Source organism: Elgaria multicarinata, chromosome 19 (genome assembly GCF_023053635.1).
Source record: "Elgaria multicarinata webbii isolate HBS135686 ecotype San Diego chromosome 19, rElgMul1.1.pri, whole genome shotgun sequence".
Classification (NCBI taxonomy): domain Eukaryota; kingdom Metazoa; phylum Chordata; class Lepidosauria; order Squamata; family Anguidae; genus Elgaria; species Elgaria multicarinata.
In genome coordinates this window covers 4,216,329-4,235,486 of record NC_086189.1, presented here as the reverse complement: position 1 = coordinate 4,235,486, position 19,158 = coordinate 4,216,329, and the positions used below count along the sequence as shown (strand labels likewise).

Genomic DNA, 19,158 nt, shown 5'->3' with positions numbered 1-19,158 from the left:
ATGCTTTAGGGTGGATTCCTGCATTGGGAAGGGGGTTGGACTCGATGGCCTTGTAGGCCCCTTCCAACTCTGCTATTCTATGATTCTATGTACCTATACAAGTACATAAGAACACCAGAAGAGCCCTGATGCTGGATCAGACCCAAGCTACATCTAGCCCAGCAGTCTGTTCACACAGTGGCCAACCAGCAGGCCTTGGGTGCAACACTACCCTCCCACCCATGTTCCCCAGCAACTGATGCACACAGGCTTACTGCCTCGGACACTGGAGGTAGCACATCACTATCAGCTAGTAGCCCTTGATAGCCTTTTCATCCAAGAATTTATCTAACCACTTTTTAAAGTCATCCAAATTGGTGGCCATCATTATACATCTTGTGGTAGCGAATTCCATAGTTTTACTGTGCTGTGTGAAGAAGGACTTCCTTTGATCTGCTCTGAATCTCCCACCCATCAGCTTCATGGGATGACCCCGAGTTCTAATGAGACTATCTAAAATAGGGAAGTTAGATTTGTAGTAGAGATTGGACAACATAATAATATTATGCCAGTACTTTTCCATCTACAGTGACTCCCAGTCCAATTCTGGGTCGTATTCAAGTGCTGGTATTAACATTTAAAGCCCTAAACAGCTTAGGGCGAGGTTTCCTGACGTATTGCCTCCTCCCATATGTACCTGCCTGGACCCTAAACGGTCCTTCTCAACGAGGCCGGTGGCTACCAGGAGAAGGGCCTTTTCTGCTGTGGCACCCTGGCTGTGGAATGAGCTTCCCAGAGAGACTTGCCTGGCATCTGTATTGTGCTCTTTCTGGCGCTGGGGGAAGCCTTTTTAAAATTTTATTTTTGCAGGCATTTTAGCATTTTAAGGTGCAATGCTATGAATGTTTATACAGAAAAAAAGTCCTACAACTCCCAGCATCCCTCTAGCCTGCCATGCTGTCTAAACATGCATAGGATTGTAGGGCTTTTCTCTGTCTAAACATGCATAGTATTGTGCCCTTAGTCTTTTAATTCTGTTGTTTAAATCTTTGCATGGCTGCTACATTTTATCTTGGTTTTTACTTTTATTTTATACTGTAATTTTAAATTTTTAAACATTTATAATGTATTTTATGTAGTATTTAATGGTTTTAATTTTTGTGAATTGCCCAGAGAGCTTTGGTTTTGGGGCAGTATAGAAATGTAATAAATAAATAAATCAGCACCACAGACGTAGCTGAATACACAGGGGTTCAAAGCCAGACTTTTAATCGTGAAGCATTCAAAGCCGCTCTGCCTGGAAGGAGGAAGCTCTTATTCAAAAAAAAAAAAAGAAAAAAAAAAGAATGGAGCTGAATTCTCACCCGTTTCTACTCTCCTCCTCAATGGTTTTGTTTAATACTTTTTAAAAAGCTGTCTTAAAGCGGTGCCTGTCAGCACATCACGAAGCAGTGAGTTCCATAGGTTAGTTATGCTTTGCGTGAAAAAACACTTCCTTTCTGCTCCCCTAAACCTCCTATTAATCAGTTTCCTTGGGTGATCGTTAGTATTATATGAAAGAGAGGGGGAGAGGGGAGTAAGCTCTTTCTCTGTTCTATCCTGCTCCAACCTGGTGCCCTCCAGATGTGTTGGACTACGTCCCATTATCCACTGGATAATGGCCAGCACTGGATCTGCCTTCTTTGACAAAAAAGGAATCTTCTGCAAGACAAAGGGGCCCTCTTGTAGTAGGCCAAATTTGGGGTCCCCCCACCCACACGCTAAAGCACACCCCATTAGGGTCTCCTGATTCTCTGTGTAGCATTTTCAGTGGGAAGGAAGCCCACTTCCGTCACTGCTGTTGATCCAGTACAAACTTGGTTCCAACCCTTTTTGCACCGCCTGCGTGAACCGCAGTAGGTGAGAGACCATGTCTCAATGCACATTTCATTTTAAACTTTGAGTTAATAAAAACATGAATGAAACAAAAACACCCACCTCGAAGTCAGCATTGCAGGTGCGTTGGAAGAAAATTGGGTGGGCGGCATATAGCCCTTGATAGTTTTCCTGCAAATTAATCTTTTCTTCACACCTTCCAAACCAAGCGTCTTTGCTTTCTTGTCTCCCTGAATAAAACAATAACGAGATGAATCACAGGTCCCCTTTCTCTGTTGTTCTCTGTTGTCTGTGCCACCCTACCCCATTAAGCAGGGGAGAAAGAAAGCATTTGCCCAATTAACAGATTAATTAATTCCCTCCTCTCTTTTTCTCAAAACTGGTTGCTGCCAAAACAGAGGTTTTGATGCATTTTAATTTTTTTTTTTTAAAAATAAAGGAATCAGTTCAGAGGAAAGTTGCAGAATAGTTCATTTCTTTCCTTTCCTTCTCAGCTTTGCACAAAATACTTCTATGCCTAACAGAGAAAAAAAAATGCTAGCAAAGAAAATAGCCATAAACAGCCAGAGGGTATTTCTCCTGTGAGCTACTTTTGTGATGTTGCTTTTCCAGCGGTGAACAAGTTTCTCAGCCACTGCAGTTCAGGAAGCTCAACAACACCTCCACGGAGGAGGCCTGTGGTGCATTTGCCCTCAAGCAATTCTTGCATCATGACTCCGGCTTCCCTTCTGCATGCCTCAGTGTGTTCTACTTATTTTTGGAGACACAGACCTGCTGTTTGTCCCCAGGGGTGGTAAAGTGATTTGGAGCAGGTGGATAAAAGCGCAAACTAGGAGGACCACGGAAGTTGATCGGTTTAAGCGACAGCGAACTTAATGCTTTTAGGGTGACTATATGGAAAGGAGGACAGGGCTCCTATATCTTTAACAGTTGTATAGAAAAGGAAATTTCAGCAGGTGTCCTCTGTAGGCATGCAGCACTTGGTGAAATTCCCTCTTCATCACAACAGTGAAAGCTGCAGGAGCCCTGCCCTCTGCTGTATCTGGTCATGCTAGGCAGGGCTCCTGCAGCTTTCACTGTTGTGATGAAGAGGGAATTTCACCAGGTGCTGCATGCATAGAAATGACACCTGCTGAAATTCCCTTTTCTTTACAACTGTTAAAGATACAAGGATCCCTGTCTTCCTTTCTATACTGTCAGCCTATTTTAAGGAGATGGATCCACAAGGCCAGTCTTAATCAGCAGGCCAGTGAGTTGAGAGTATGAAAGCTTGTTTTCCAAAGCTAATTGGGTTTCCAGGATGTTCTTACAATAAGGTTAAAGATGTACTCCTTGGTTTGCTAAACTGAATATTATCATTTGTGATGGATTGCAGTTTCTCTCAGTTTCTAAATTCAGTTTGTTGCGAACTTTTAAGTTTAGTTCATCCCAAACCTGGTGAATTGTTTTTTAAAAAAAGTTTGCATGAAAATGGAAAACACTTTTCATACACGTTTCTCCCAATAATAATAATAATAATAATGATGATGATGATGATGATGATGATGATACCTGCCTCTCCCTCTGGATCAAGGCGGAGTACAACACAAATAAAAACACCATAAAATACATACAACCAATTCAAAGGTTTAAAACCAGCGCATCATTAAAAGCAGCAAACCACTAAAAAAGGCATTCATAATAATATTAATATTTCTTGCAAGCAATTTTCTTAGTATAATGCATTTTTGACATTATTTCCCTTAATATACACATCTTTGTATGAATTTAATTGGAGAACTCCATCGTAAAATTCGGAGAAGTGTGAATTTTGAAGTATAATTTACTTGAGGTGTACATAATGGTTCAAAAGTGAGAAATTAGAGAGCTTCATAACCGAACAAGGATTTGCTCTCCCAAATCTAACTTGGTCACTCGTAACACAACACTGCACTGTTTTCCGAATATCTCCGCAAACTCTGGCAATTCTCTAGCAAAGATAGTCAAAATTCTGCAACCAGAAAAGCTGAATTCTGCAACCTGCATAAAACAGGAAACTATAGATATAGATATATTTCTTTAAAAAAAATTGTTATGAGGTCTGAAGTCAGTGGGATTTACTTCTGAGTAAACAGGCACAGGATCAGACTATACCAGCATGTGCAGGATCATGAAGACCGAGAGTGTGTGTTTGTGTGTAGCCTGATCCCGTGTCTGCATGCTTAGATGTGAGTCCCACTGTGTTCAATGAGGTTTACTCCCAAGAAAATATGTGCAGAGTTGCAATTCTGAAATATTTCTTTTTTTCAGCCCAAAACAAAGCCCCTTTTAAAAATGGATATATGGAGAGATTTATAACGTGCACTTGGCTTGTTTTAATTCTTCTTAATCCCTGTGTTTTCCTCCTTTACCACTGCTTCAGTTTCCTTTCGGTCGCCGCTTGCCCTGTGACATCTATTGGCACGCTGTGTCATTTCATGATAATGCCATCTACTCAGGCCAAGTCAACAAATTTCCAGGTAATTGAATTTCGTGTTGCTAATCAAAACCATGGATGTACAGGGAGGAGAGCTGTCTTTTTTTTATGCATTTGACAGGGAGAAAAAACAACCTACATTGCTCTACTTTGTGATACGGCTTGAGGGCCAGATATTCACTGAGCACTTTCTTGTAGAGGGGGAATAGGCTATGTGTAATATTGCCCTGTCCTTAGTCAGACCATTGTCCTATCTAGACAGCTGGTTTTTGTATCCTGTGATTGGCCACCAGCACTCTCAAGTTCTCTGGCAGGGAGAAGGTCTTTGCCCATTGTGTACTAGCTGAGGCTTATATTACTGCAAGTACCAGGGACTGAATCTTCTGCATGCAAAGTATGCTTTCTTTCTCTGAGCTAAGGGCCCTCCCCATATTGCCTTATATTGAGTCAGACCCTGGGTCCATCTAGCCCAGTATTGTCAACACTGACTGGCAGCTGCTTTCTCCAAGGTTTCAGGCAGGAAGGTTTCTGTCCTCATGATCCTGAATAAAGAAACATCAGGAGCTGCCTTATCTTGACTCAGACTATCAGATCCGTTAGTACTGCCTACACTGACTGGCAGCCACTCTCTTCAGGGTTTCAGGCAGGAGTATTTTCCTTGCTCCTATCCTGGAGATGCTGGGGAACAAACCTGGGACCTTTTGCATGCAAAACAAGGGCTCTACGGTCCTTCCTGTCTAGTCCTAACTAGGTCCCGAGATAGTGAGGCTGTTCACACAACACACTAACCCACACTCAGTGCTTGAATGTTGGTTGTTTTGAACCATGGCTTGTTTGTTGAACTGTAAATTAGTGTGTTGTCCGAACGCAGACAGTGTGGCTTGTTAACCACACAGTATGGCTTTTTTCTTTGAAGCTATGGTTCGTTGTTGGGTGGTTAACAAGCCACATTGGCTGCATTCAGACAACATAATAATGCAGTCTGTGGAAAATGTGCTCTAAAACAGGGGAATCCTCTAAAATAAAGGATATTTCTATTTTTATACCATGACTGAGTAGACTTCCATGCATTTGTCTGACTCCCCCTTTTAGCACCATTTAAGCCAGACCCCCTTGCATCTTGTGGCATTGAGTTCCACAAGTTAATTATAGATTGTGTGAAGGAAGGAGTGAAGTTTATTCTGGACCTATTACTAGTTCAGTTTCATTACAGAAGTTCTGGTATTATGAGAAAAGGTGGGAAATGTCCAAATCCCACACACTATTCATAATTCTATGCATTTCTCTCATGTCCCCGCCCCGCAGTTCTTACAATATTTGCCCCATGTTGTTATGGATACAGATTTAAACAGAATAATCCTGAGAATAGTTTCATTGTGGGTGTGAAGTTGAATTCCTGGGTTCTAAAAGTGCCAAAATAATTGACCTTGTGCAATAGACAAAACTAATAAACGTGTTACTGTAGTTTTACAGAGGAGAAAAGAAAAAAGGACCATCAAAACAGATATGGAAAGCAGAGTTCCTCCGACGGATTAATATTGAGGAGTTTTAGTCAACCCTTTCCTGATATCAGGGCTATAAAACTTTTTAAACCTCCGTTATTACTCCTTTAATCCCCACCTGGATCCTGCTAAGTAACAGCTACGGAGCGCGGTATTGATTCATTACAGCTCTTGGCTTCTATTTTATTGCACTCTGCAAAGAGCTAGAGCATTTTGTTTTGCAGGAACTGAGTAGGCAGAAGGGCAGTGCTCCTCCACAAACCAACAACAACACTTAATTAAAGTCTAGAGTTTGGTTTCTCTGCTAACTGTGGACAACTCGGCCAGCTCTTTCTCATTCCACCTTATTTAGAGGCCCCAGCGGGATTGGTGCTCAGGGAGGAAGGGCAAATGGGTGACGTCTTGGATTCTGACACATTCGTTCTAAACCCTTCAAATGCATGAATGGAAGCTGGAAAATTGTTAAGTGGGAGTCATGAAGGAACTGCCTTATGCCACCACGATGCCCAGTGCAGCATCTTGCCCTAAATGGATTGGGGCCAGTAGATTTGAACGGCTGCCTCCTCCTGTATGAATCTGCCCACAGTTTAAGATCTTCTTTGGAGACTCTTCTGAATGTTCTACCACCAAGAGAGGCTGGGTTGATGAAAGCATGGAATAGGTCTTTCTTTGTGGTGGCTCCCCAACTGTGGAACTCTCCCTCAAAGGAAGCTAGTTCGACCCTTTCTTTGTTCAGTTTTAGGCACTTTTTTGTTCCACGTGGCTTTTACTATTTTAAGGGTGCAATCCTATGCGTGTTTAGACCAAAAAAAGTCCTACAGCCATGCATAGGATTGCACCCTAATGTATTAGTTCCGCACTCTGTTCTTAATATTATTAATATTATTTCCTGTTCCTAATTCTGCTATTTATGATTATTTAATTTTTTTAAATGTTTTTAAAAGGCTTTAAGAAATTCCTATGTTTTAATTGTATGTCACCTTAGGGGATCCTGTCTGGGGTGAAAATAACAAATTAAAATAAGTTCTCTCAGTCATTGGCTGCTCGTACCCTGCTTTCTGGTGGGCAGGAGCTACAGCCTTTTCTAGAATCTCTACTACTCCTAGCACATCGCTAGAGTAAAGCTTTTGTAGTAGCAGGGGAGACAAATGCCCTCCAGGAATTCCTTAGCCTCAACACAGTAATGCATACAGAAGCAGCTTTCCCCCAGCCTGGCTCTCTCCAGATGTATTGGACTATAACTCCCATCATACACAGGCAACGGCCATGCTGGCTGGGGATTGTGGGAACCCTAGTCCCAACAGATCTTGAGGGCAATAGGTCGGGGAAATGCTGTTGTAGATCCTAGCTCTGTGGGTTGCTGGGGCCGTTGTTCACCGCCAATTTCCTCCCACAGGCATGACAGAAATGGTGCGGAAGATCACCCTGAGCCGTGCCATGCGGACAATGCAGGAGCTCTTCCCGGATGAGTACAACTTCTACCCCCGCTCCTGGATCTTGCCCGAGGAATTTGCCATCTTCCTCGCGGAGGTAGGTTGCTTCTCCTTGTCTCTTCTCTCTGTATGTGCCGGCGGCATTGTTTCACCCCATCATGGGTTTCTTTGAAGCTGGGCCTGGGCATGTCGTTCTCTGAAATATGGCGTCAAATTGATGCTTCCTTTGGCCCTTGTGCAGCTGCCTCTAGCTCTGGCCCAGACAATGGTGGTGATGAGAAGGAGGATCAGCAGATGCCACGGCCTCCTTGCTCCCTGGCTCTCTACCTGCCAAGCAAGCAAGTGGTAGCCATGATGAGAAAGAGAAGGAGGAGGATCAAGAGCACCTGGGGACCATAGTGGTGAGAAGGGAGACTCACTGAGGGAGGGGCCCCATTGTGGGTGCCTTGTCCAAGGCCCCTTCAAAACCTGGTCCCTTTCTGGATCCATGCTGGAGTCAGAGTGTGCTACTTTCTGGATACGTCCTTCCAGCCCACGAAAGGAGATTTTGGCACCTCCGTGCACGGGTGTTTTAGCCAGCTGTGGAAACGCAACACAGCCCAAACTTTGGAGCGATTCTGTTAGGCGACTGGCACAGCCCCCAGAGAAGCAGTGCGGCCCTGGCAAGTTCTCTCCCCCTCCCCCAACAATCCTTGGTAGACACTTTGATGTGCCATTCTGAGAAAAGCAGATGGCCAATAAAACAGCCCTGCATATGGTTCCTCCGTCTGTGTTTGAGGGAAATGTACCAGTTTTGTCACCAAACATCCCCTTTTATGCCGCTTTTACTAGCATATGAGAAACTCTTCCTTCTAGAGTTTTCTCATGGACACACAAGAAAACTTGTATGGTATGCCCCCTCCCAGTTTTGCTGCCAATTCTCTGATTTTACCCACACTGTGAGACCTTCACAGCATTGGGCCTCAGGGAGGAGATGTGTGTGGAAGACCTGAATTCATTTATTTTTTTAAGTTTCCCTACCATATTTCATAGAATCATAGAATAGTAGAGTTGGAAGGAGCCTATAAGGCCATCGAGTCCAACCCCCACTCCCACACTTAATGCAGGAATCCACCTCAAAGCATCCCTGACAGATGGCTGTTCAGTTGCATCTTGAATACTTCTCATGTGGGAGAGCCCACAACCTCCCTAGGTCAATGGTTCCATTGTCGTACTGCTCTAACAGTCAGGAAGTTTTTCCTGATGTCCAAAGCCAGAATCTGGCTTCCTGTCAGTTGAGCCCATTATTCTATGTCCTGCACTTTGGGATGTTCGAGAAGTGACCCTGGCCCTCCTCTGAGTGACAACCTTTTAAGTATTTGAAGAGGGCTATCATGTCTCCCCTCAGTCTTCTCAGGCTAAACAGGCCCAGTTCTTTCAGTCTCTCCTCATAGGGCTTTGTTTCCAGACCCCTGATCATTCTAGAGGTGCAGGCTTTGAGACTAAAATGAAACCACCAAACGCATATCTATAGCACATGCTTAAACCCTGCCTAACACCAGAGGGTTCTGGGAAATGTAATTTTGCAAAGGGAATAGGGAGCGTGGAAGCTAGGGATCTTCCTCAGAGAAATCTCACCAAAACTACAACTCCTGCATTGAGCAGGGGGTTGGACTTGATGGCCTTATGGAGGTTGAACTTGATGGACTTATGGAGGTTGGACTTGATGGCCCTTCCAACTCTACTATTCTATGATTCCCATGATTATTGGAGGAAAAACAGTGGCAGTTCAGGCTATGTTAAATTGATACTTATTCTGGGCTGTGGACATATCCTAAGTTTCCTGTTGAATTAACACCCACTCCTTCGCCTCTGCCCCCTCAGGGTTGTCCCTGCACCTGCCCACTACAAATTAACATGGAACACATTTCACTGGGAAAATCTCCTTGCATCAGTTTCTTTGGAATGAGCAGAACTCGTCTCGAGCAGCTGCCGTGGCTTTCAGTGGTGAACACACAGGAGGACTTCACGAGGGATGGTGGGTCGTGGGCGTCCACCTGCCTCCATCTTTCATTGTGTCCCATGTCTGCTAGCTCACCCTGTATTTTGGCAGAGTCAGTTCAGATAACACACTTCTCAATGGTAGTTTTAGAACTCCACAGTGGAGTTTTTACACCACCGTTGAGAAATGTGTTGTCTGGCAGGAAAACTCCACACAACGGTGGAGGTTTTTTTTTGGAAAACACTCCATGCTGTGCAGAGGAGAAGTCCTGCACAACCGTTGTGTTCCATGTTGTGTAGAGCAGGGGTCCCCACCCCCCGGGCCACGGGCCCAGTCCGTGGAATGTTAGGAACCGGGCCGCGCAGGTGAGATACTTTCACCCACTCCCCCCCACCCCAGCGTACCTGGGCACGGGGCCATCTCGCCTGCCCAGCCGAAGTGAAGCCAGGACACTGGGGGAGGGTGGGGGGCGGCTTCGAAACGGCGTGCCTGGCCGGAAGCCGCTCTGGGAGAGCGACTTCCGGGCGCGCCGTTCCGAAGCCGCCCACCCGCCCCAGCGTCCTGGCTTCGCTTCGGCTGGCCGAAGCGAAGCCAGGATGCTGGAGTGCGGCGGACAGGCGTAGCTTCCCAAAATCATCCCCTCAACCCGGTCCGTGGAAAAATTGTCTTCCACGAAACCGGTCCCTGGTGCCAAAAAGGTTGGGGACCGCTGGTGTGGAGGGCTCCATGGAGTTTTCCATTGCATTGACTTTTCTCACTGGCTACAGAGTTCCCTGGCAAGAGCGGTGGAAGGAGCTAATGCCACTCTAGGAGAGCCGCCAGGATTGGTTTTTTGCAGCAGTGGCTGATGGGAAATCATTGGGAGGTCTGGGGGAGGAGAGAGGGTGGAGGAACTGTCAGACAAAGATCATGATGGATTTTACTCAATTCCACGGTAGCCCACGTTCACACAACGGTGGAGTTATAACATGTTGTGTGTGAGGTACCATTCAGCGGAGTTTTCACATTGTGTTGACTAATGTCTTGTCTGAACTGAGCCTCTGGAATGTTTTCCTACTGCTCCTTCCCCACTTTTTAGTGTTCCATTAGGGTCGTTTTCCCGACATGGCCACGAGGGGGCAATGCACATCACATCTAAGTTTTCGTCCAGATGGAAGGAAATGCTTGAAGGGCTAAGAAAGTGATATAAGGAAGCCAATAAGAATAATACAATAACAAGAAAACGAAGACCAAACACGATCACCCACACTTGCCGGGGAAAAAAGAAAAATGGGCACAAAAAGCACTACATGGGAAGCATTACAACATAATATAGAACCCACAAATAAACAAAAAAACAATCTTACAAATGGCTCAGGAAAGGCGAGTTACTTCCTAAAGCAGAAGGTTAGCTAATAGTCACAGAGGGGCAAGTTATAGCAACCAAGAACGACCAAAAACACAGCACAAAAGATAACAGTGTAACATCAGATTCATGTAGGAAATGTCATCAATTCCAAGAAACAATAGACCATGTAACAGGAGGATGTAAAATCCTGACAGGAAGAGACTATACAGACAGTCACAATAAAATTCAGATTCATCAAACTACCTACACCATACTATATATACTCACCTGAAACAAACGCAGATCATAAAATATACTGGGACAGAACAATTCATATGGACAAGACAATACTTTGCAATTGACCAGACATAACAGTTATAGACAAAAAAAGCACACTTATCTCATCGACATAGCAATACCTAATGACAAAAATGTTGTAGAAAAGGAAGAGGAAAAGAGAGAAAACTATACACCACTGGCCTGGGAAGTTAAAGAACTATGGCAACAGGAAAAGGTGACAATTATCCAATTAGTCACATCAGTCACTGGCATCACATCTAATTTTTGTGTGTGCAGAAAACCTTCAGAAACTGGGCCTGCCAAAATACATCCACACCAACATCCAGAAAGCGGTCATACTTAAAACATGCTCAATAGCCAGGAAATTCCTGAATCAGTAAAAGACAGCATGACTTGGCAAAGCCTGTCATGTCAGTCTAGAAAAACCGCCATGAGTGAGAAAAGAGGTAATAATAATATCAGTAGCAGCAAAGGAAGTTATGCCAGCGCATAAGGAAAAAAACCCAACTCCACAGTCAGCCAATAGATTTATTAGGACCAAGACTGCGAGTCCCATCATTTCCTATATTAGGACCAGGTCATAGAAAAATCACCTCTAGTTTTAGGACCCTGCTCCTGAATGGCAGATTTTGGTATCCTCCAAAAGCAAGAAGTTAATAATGGCTTTTTGATCCAACCAAAAGGGCTGGATAAAATATTAAGATGCTTTTTGACCTTGCTTCATGCTCCGCTTTTTGATACATACAGTCCGTGGGGTGGTATGAGTTTTTGCCAGTGGTGGAAAGCTATCGGCCAGGTTCGGGGCACGGAGTTGAGAGTGGGTGAAAGTGTGGGCATTTCTTGTGCAGAGGGCTTGGGAGCCTTTTGTGATGCCAAAGGTCATGGCGGTATTGCGGTGGTCGGGTGCGTGGTGGCCGCCCAGACCCCCCCCCCACCTGGGCAGATGTGGGAAGGCTTCCAGTCATGCCCCCTCAGCACGACTCTGTGTCCAGTTAGGGTACTGAGGAGGAGCCCTTGGGGTGCAGGTTGACAAGGCAGCCTGGGTGTTGCAGCACCAAGGAGAAGCTCCTGGTGAGCAAATTGCTCCAGCACGGTCTCAGGACAGACGGACGCCTTGCAGGCCTTTACAGCCGAGCTCCATCACAGACTCCTCCCCTTCCTTGCAAAGTGGGCAGCTATAAAACGACGGGCCTTTAGCTTGGAGCTCAGCACTCCTTCGTCTCTCTCCAAGAACTCACGCTGGGCATCCTCCTGCCTGTGCTGATGCAACGACTGCATGGATTATGCAAATCTCTTGGAAATGGTTGTGCTGAGCTACTATGGAAGCTGGGCTCAGGGGCTGCTGTTTCTGGTCGAGGCTTAGTGTGGGGTCTCTGGTGTCTGGTGCCTCCTCCTTTGGTACCACTGGTTTGTCAACCTTTGTGTCCAGGTCACTTCGGGATTCCAAGTTCATGACACTTTGGCTGTACGGAGGTGGAAGAGGACTGTCCCAGTTGAGATGTGAGGGGATAATCACTCCCCTCACCTCAGTGTATGCCTTGAATCTCATGGCTGAGAGCATGATAGGACATTACTGAAGAAATGGAGGGGGGAATTCAGAATGTCTTCAATGTTAAGAACATAAGAAGAGCTGTGCTGGATCAGACTGAGGGTCCATTTAGTCCAGTACTCTGTTCACATAGTGGCCAACCAGCTATTGTCCAGGCACCCGCAAGCAGGACATGGTTCAACAGCACCCTCCCACCCATGTTCCCCAGCAACTGGTGTATGGACAACCATCTGTCAGGGACAGCCATCTGTCAGGGATGCTTTAGGGTGGATTCCTGCATTGAGCAGGGGGTTGGACTCGATGGCTTTGTAGGCCCCTTCCAACTCTGCTATTCTTTTGTGAACCGCCCAGAGAGCTCCGGCTATTGGGCGGTATAGAAATGTAATAAATAAATAAATAAATAAAATTCTATGATTCTATGATTCTATATAGGTTCATTGCCTCTGCTAGTGGAGGTAGCACTTAGCCATCAGGGCTAGTAGCCATAATAGCCTTCTCCTCCAGGAATTTATCCGACCTCCTTTTAAAGCCATCAAAATTGGTGGCCATCACTGCATCTTGCAGGAGCGAATTCCACAGTTGCTCTGGCACTGGCCGTGATGCCAAATCCTGGTAGCCTGATATTGTGTCCTGCCAATTGCTTGGCCGATGTCTCCCTCATCCTTTGCCCCTTTTGCAAGTCCTAGGCAGGTGGTAAAAATGGAAGGTTTATCCAGCTCATGGCAGGCTGCCACAGCCAGCATCTGGGCTCCGTTCTGCTTGGTGGATCACAGGTTGGTTGGGCCATTTTGGTAAAGCTCTTGAGGGCTGCATTCCCGCGGTGGAGGGGGGTCAAAGAGGCAGGACCAAGGTACCGGCATATTTCAGCATAAAGCTCTTACTACATTTTAACGTCTTAGAATGGGGAATAAATGCAGAAACTGGGAAAGCCATCAAACCATTGGTGGTTTGGTGAAAGGGGTGGGGCCAAGGGGAGAGGAGGTGTGGCCTTCAGGGGAAATCCCCAGATGCTGGACTTTCTTGCATAGGGTTGCGGTTCTCCGTCCCTGTTCTAGAAAGAAGGGTGGGATGGAATGCAAACTTGTTGTTTCCATTTTAGGTTCACATGATCAAAGACACCAACCCTTCCTGGAGGCCCACCTTCATTGTGAAACCTGATGGAGGGTGTCAGGGGGATGGGATTTACCTCATTAAAGAGCCCGGCGATGTCCGGATGACGGGCAACCTCCAGACGAGGCCCGCGGTGGTCCAGGAGTACATGTCCAAGCCCCTCTTGATCGACAAGCTCAAGTTTGACATCCGTCTGTACGTCCTGCTGAAATCTTTAGACCCGCTGGAGGTCTACATTGCGAAAGACGGGCTCTGCCGGTTTTGTACGGAGCCTTACCAAGAGCCGACCCTGAAGAACCTCCACCAAGTGTTCATGCACTTGACCAATTACTCGCTCAACGTCCACAGTGGGAACTTTGTCCACTCGGACAGTGGCAACACGGGCAGCAAACGGACGTTTTCCAGTATCCTCAACAGGCTGTCCTCCAACGGCATCGATGTCCGGAAGGTCTGGTCTGATATCATTTCCCTGGTCATCAAGACCGTGATTGCCATGGTGCCTGAGTTGAAGGTTTACTACCAGTCTTATATCCCCACTGGGAAACCGGGGCCATCTTGTTTCCAGGTAAGTATGGAATTTAGCGAGACATTATGTTTTTGTTGCCTTTTGGGATAGACCAGCGTTACTCATCCTGGTGCCCTCCAGATGTGTTGGACTGCAACTCCCATCAGTCCATTGGTGGATGGGAATGATGGGAGTTGCAGTCCAACACATCTGGAGGAAAGCCAGGTTAGGAAGGCTGGGATGGATTGTCTATGGCACAACTCTAAAGAAAGGATGGGGAAATTGTGTCTTGCAGATGTTCTTGGATTACATCTTCCATCATCCCTGACCTGGCTGGGGATGATGGGAGTTTAGGGTCCAACAAATTATGGATGACCACTGGTTCCTTGTACCTGTTCTAAAGGGTTCAGAGCGGCTTTGGTGGCAATGGAGTCCCTCATGTTCACTCCCAAATCCCCCCCTTTCTTCAGAACCGTAGGCTGCCACAGCTCAGCGATGGAGGACATGCTTTGCATACAGGAAGTCCCAGTTATCCCCTGCGTGCAAAGCACGTGTCCAACCACCAAAGTGTGCCTGCCTCCTGCGTCTTGCCTGACGTGGCATTTGAATTCGGGACAGGGTCACTCCCCCTGTTAGCAATGATGCTCCTCCAGCTGGCGCCCTCCAGGTGTGCACCTCTCCTGGCTGGAGAGCCACTTCCGGTGTGGCTTCCGTGCTTCTTGAATCTTCCCCGCCCAGGCTTGCTTCAATCAGAAAACACGTTCTTATTCTGTTCTTCCGCTGCTTGCAGATCTATTTGTTTATTTTGCTCTCAGTGGTGGTGGGAAGAGCTGAAAATCCCAGCGTTTGCCCTGACCTTTGGAGAATTGTGGTTCAGGCCGAGCTGACCAGGAAACAGCTGTGATTATGTGCTTTGGCTGTGTCATTAAAGCTACGAGGGCCTGCCAGAGGAGCAATTTACCAATTAGTGTCTCACAAGCGCTCTGCCGAGAAATCCATCTCAGGTGGAGTTCTTGCCCTCTTGTCTTCCCCTCTCTCCTAGTAGACAACCACCACGTCACTAAAATCCATCTTTTAGCAATATGTGGGGGTTTAGTGATAAGTGGACGGGACGCCGTAGCACAGCCTGTGACAACCTGGGGCCCTCTAGATGTTTTGAACTATGGTTTCCTCCAAAACATCTGGATGGTAATGTGTTGGAGAAGGCTGGGTAGTGGAACGGAAGGTTTGTCGTATGGAAGCCTGTGTGGTCCTAGTGGAAACAGGGTGACAGAGAACTCGGGTTTTATAGCCTATTCAATCCCCAGAAACTTGGTGCAGGTAAACTAAAGTGAAGGTTCACCTACACACTCCAGAAGAATGGAATGAGGTACCTCCAAATACGTCAACGATTCACCACCATTTTGCCAAACAGGCAGGCCTAAGTTGCAACGTTTTCAGAAGGTGGACTTTGTAGAGTCTCTTTTGGAAGGGATTTTTGTTGAAGCAGGAAGCCCGAAGAACATCTGTCTTCTTAATGGTGTCCTTAAAGGTCTGTCCTGAGTGGGCCTTGAAAAAACCCTCCTCCAGGGCTGCTTCCTGGAAAGACCTTTATCTTGTCATCTCACTGCACGGAATTTTATGGAGGAATCCAGACAACATTGGCTCAGTTCAAACAACACATTTCTCAATGGTGGTTTTAGAACCCCACAGCGGAGTTTTTACACCACCGCTGAGAAATGTGTTGTCTGGCGGGAAAACTCCACACAGAATATCCATGCTGCACAGAGGAGAGTTCCTGCACAACCGTTGCATTTCGTGTTGTGTGGCAGGCTCTGTGGAGTTTTCCGTTGCGTTGACTTTTCCCACTGGCTACATATTTCCCAGGCAAGAGTGGCAATCTAGGAAAGCCGGCGGGATTTTTTTTTGCAGCAATGGGAGGTCTGGGGGAGGAGAGAGGGAAGAGGAACTGTCAATCAAATGTTGCGATGGATTTTACTCAACTCCACGGTAGCCCACATTCACACAATGGTGGAGTTAGAACATGTTGTGTGGGGAGGACCCCCTACAAACTCAACCGTTGAGTGGAGTTTTCACACTGCGCTAACTAACGTGGTGTCTGAACTGAGCCGGTGTGTGTGTGTGTGTATGTGTGTGTGTGTGTGTGTAAAAGTTAGATGGAACCATCCTATTCAGGGAAAGAGGTATTTTCAACTGGAGATAACTGGGATTGAAACTGTGGCCTTTGGCTTGCAAAACAGGGATTGTACTACTGAGTTATGTTTCCATATATCTGAGGAGCTGAGCTCTCAATCTCTCTCTCCTGCCCACCCATCTGTGTACCAGTGGTAAGGGCTTTTAAAGAAAGACTTCTCCAAAATCAGCGAGCCAGTCTTCATCATTATCTCCACCGTGCCTGGGCCCAGCTCCAGCTGAGAGCCCCCTCCCTCCTGCTACCAACTGTCTCCGCAGAGGCCACCAGTGAGGGAGGAAGCAGCAGCCAGGCACCTCTCCACCGTGCCTGGGCCCAGCTCCAGCTCAGTGCCCCCTCCCTCCTGCTACCAACTGTCTCTGGAGTGGCCACCAGTGAGGGAGGAAGCAGCAGCCAGGCACCTCTCCACCGTGCCTGGGTCCAGCTCCAGCTCAGAGCCCCCTCCCTCCTGCTACCAACTGTCTCTGCAGAGGCCACCAGTGAGGGAGGAAGCAGCAGCCAGGCACCTCTCCACCGTGCCTGGGTCCAGCTCCAGCTCAGAGCCCCCTCCCTCCTGCTACCAACTATCTCTGCAGAGGCCACCAGTGAGGGAGGAAGCAGCAGCCAGGCACCTCTCCACCGTGCCTGGGTCCAGCTCCAGCTGAGAGCCCCCTCCCTCCTGCTGTCACCTGTAACTGCTGAACTTTCCAACTAAGATTGTAGTGCCTGAATTTGCTTTCCTTTCCCCCCTCCTCCTCCTCCCTCCCAATCTCCTTTCCTTTTGTGTCATGTCTTTTAGATTGTAAGCCTGTGGGCAGGGACTGTCAAGAAATACTTTTGTAAGCCGCCATGAGAGCCTTTTTTGGCTGAATGGCGGCATAAAAATCCTTAAATAAATAAAAAATAAATAAATTATCTGGGGACACCATCTGTGTAGACAGCTCGGTGCTCTTCAGATGTTTTGGATCACAACTCCCATTACCCCTATACATTTATTTATTTTATTTATTTACAATACTTATATACCACTCCCCATTCAAAATTTTGGAGTGGTGAGCAGATAACAGAATAAAATCACATTAAAAATAGATTTTTAAAAGGAATATGACCTTTGGCAATGCTGGGTTGGACTGATTGAAGTTGGAGTCCAGGACATCTGGAGGATTCCAGTATGTCAACATCTGGCGTGGCTCCTGGAAATAGGAGATGATGGGGTGAGGACACACACACACACACACACACACACACACACACACACACGCTATTTTGAAAGGGGGAAATGCTGTTGATCTCTCTTATTCCAAGATTTTAGGGTTTGACATTCTCCTGATGAAGAACCTGAAGCCGATATTGTTGGAAGTCAACGCTAACCCCAGCATGAAAATTGAGCACGAGAAAGAGGTAAGCCGCCCCTTCACACACACACAGCCGCCTCTCAAGCCAGCTGCTTTTGGGCATAGCGGTGCGGTTCTTCTTTAGATTGTTTTCTTTGAAAGGTAGAAGCTTCCTGTGGACTCCCTCAACTTTGCCTTGTCCTCGCCCAATACCTGTTCCGCCTGGGAAGCCCTCGGTATGATGTCATCCCCTCTCTTCCTTCCTCAAAATGCACCTCTCTTCCACGAAGCATTTGGCTTGACCCTACAGGGTCAACCAGATATCGAGACGTTTATAATCGGATGTCCTACCTCTTTGCATTCAAAATATTCAAAATAGCTGCTGGCAGAAGGTTTTGCAACAGAAAGGAAAAGTACTGTGGTCTCAGTCCGGTTGGTGTCTTCCCCCACACAGCTGTTCGCCATAGGAATTTAATGGGACAGGAGTTCCCAGCATAAATTTCCATCTCCTCTGGTTTGGCCTTAAGTACTTTCCCCCAATGAAAAGGAAGCCTAAGATGTGTAACTAGATTCACATACAGAGAGATCCTCTTTGGAATTTTCTCCCAGGGAGACTCACCAGGGGGCATCACCTCAGCCTTCCCCCAAGTCTTGGACATCTATCCAGATGTCTTGGACCGCGACTCCCATAATGCCCAGCTGGTCCAAGACATCTGGAGGGCGCTTACGTTGGAAAAAGCTGTGCCACGTTGCTATCGGTTTAGTTTCAGGCAAAGACCCTTTTATTACGACAATGGAACCAGTTACCTAGGGAGGTTGTGGGCTCTCCCACACTGGAGGCCTTCAAGAGGCAGCTGGACAACCATCTGTCAGGGATGCTTTAGGGTGGATTCCTGCATTGAGCAGGGGGTTGGACTCGATGGCCTTGTAGGCCCCTTCCAACTCTGCTATTCTATGATTCTATGATTTAAAAATGCCCACGTAACACCTGTGCTGAGAGTTGCACTAACTGCCAGTTTAATACCAGACCAAGTATTATTATTGACGTATAAAGCAGTAAACAACTTAGAATCTGGTTACCCAGAGTGTAGGACACAGAATAATGGGCTCAAATTACAGGAAGCCAGATGCCGGCTGGACATCAGGAAAAACTTCCTGACTGTTAGAGCAGTACGACAATGGTACTAATGACCTAGGGAGGTGGTGGGCTCTGCCATACTAGAGGCATTCACGAGGCAGCTGGACAGACATCTGTCAGGGATGCTTTAAGGTAAATTCCTGCATTGAGCAGGGGATTGGACTTGATGGCCTTGTAGGCCCCTTCCAACTCTGCTATTCTATGATTCTACGATTCTCCTGGGCCTTTTAAACGCTGCTTGAATTTGTTATTTTTTCATTGTTTTTGTTTGCTTTATGGTATTGCGTTCTTATGGTGCGTTTTATGTTTCGTAAACTGCCCTGGGATCTTCATTGCTGAAGGTGTGGGTAATTATTTATTTTAAATATTTCTGCACCACCCTCTAACCCTGATTTTGTTCTGACTTTATACTGTAAGTTTTACCCTACCCTGTGCCTGTTTGCTTTCTCTTCCCCTCCTTATTGTTTTATTATGGTTTTATTAGAATGTAAGCCTATGCG

General features: G+C 46.5%; 1 protein-coding gene across 1 annotated transcript in view; it reads left to right on the top strand.

Moving 5' to 3' along the window:
* Nucleotides 1–19,158, top strand: part of TTLL11 (tubulin tyrosine ligase like 11) — a 66,523-nt gene that overhangs the window by 11,177 nt on the left and 36,188 nt on the right. Inside the window, exons 2-5 of the mRNA XM_063144503.1 lie at nucleotides 4,256–4,352; nucleotides 7,208–7,341; nucleotides 13,501–14,076; nucleotides 17,492–17,587. Of these exons, the coding sequence (XP_063000573.1) occupies nucleotides 7,210–7,341; nucleotides 13,501–14,076; nucleotides 17,492–17,587 (804 nt within the window). The 5' untranslated portion in view covers nucleotides 4,256–4,352; nucleotides 7,208–7,209. The remainder of the gene's footprint in view (nucleotides 1–4,255; nucleotides 4,353–7,207; nucleotides 7,342–13,500; nucleotides 14,077–17,491; nucleotides 17,588–19,158) is intronic.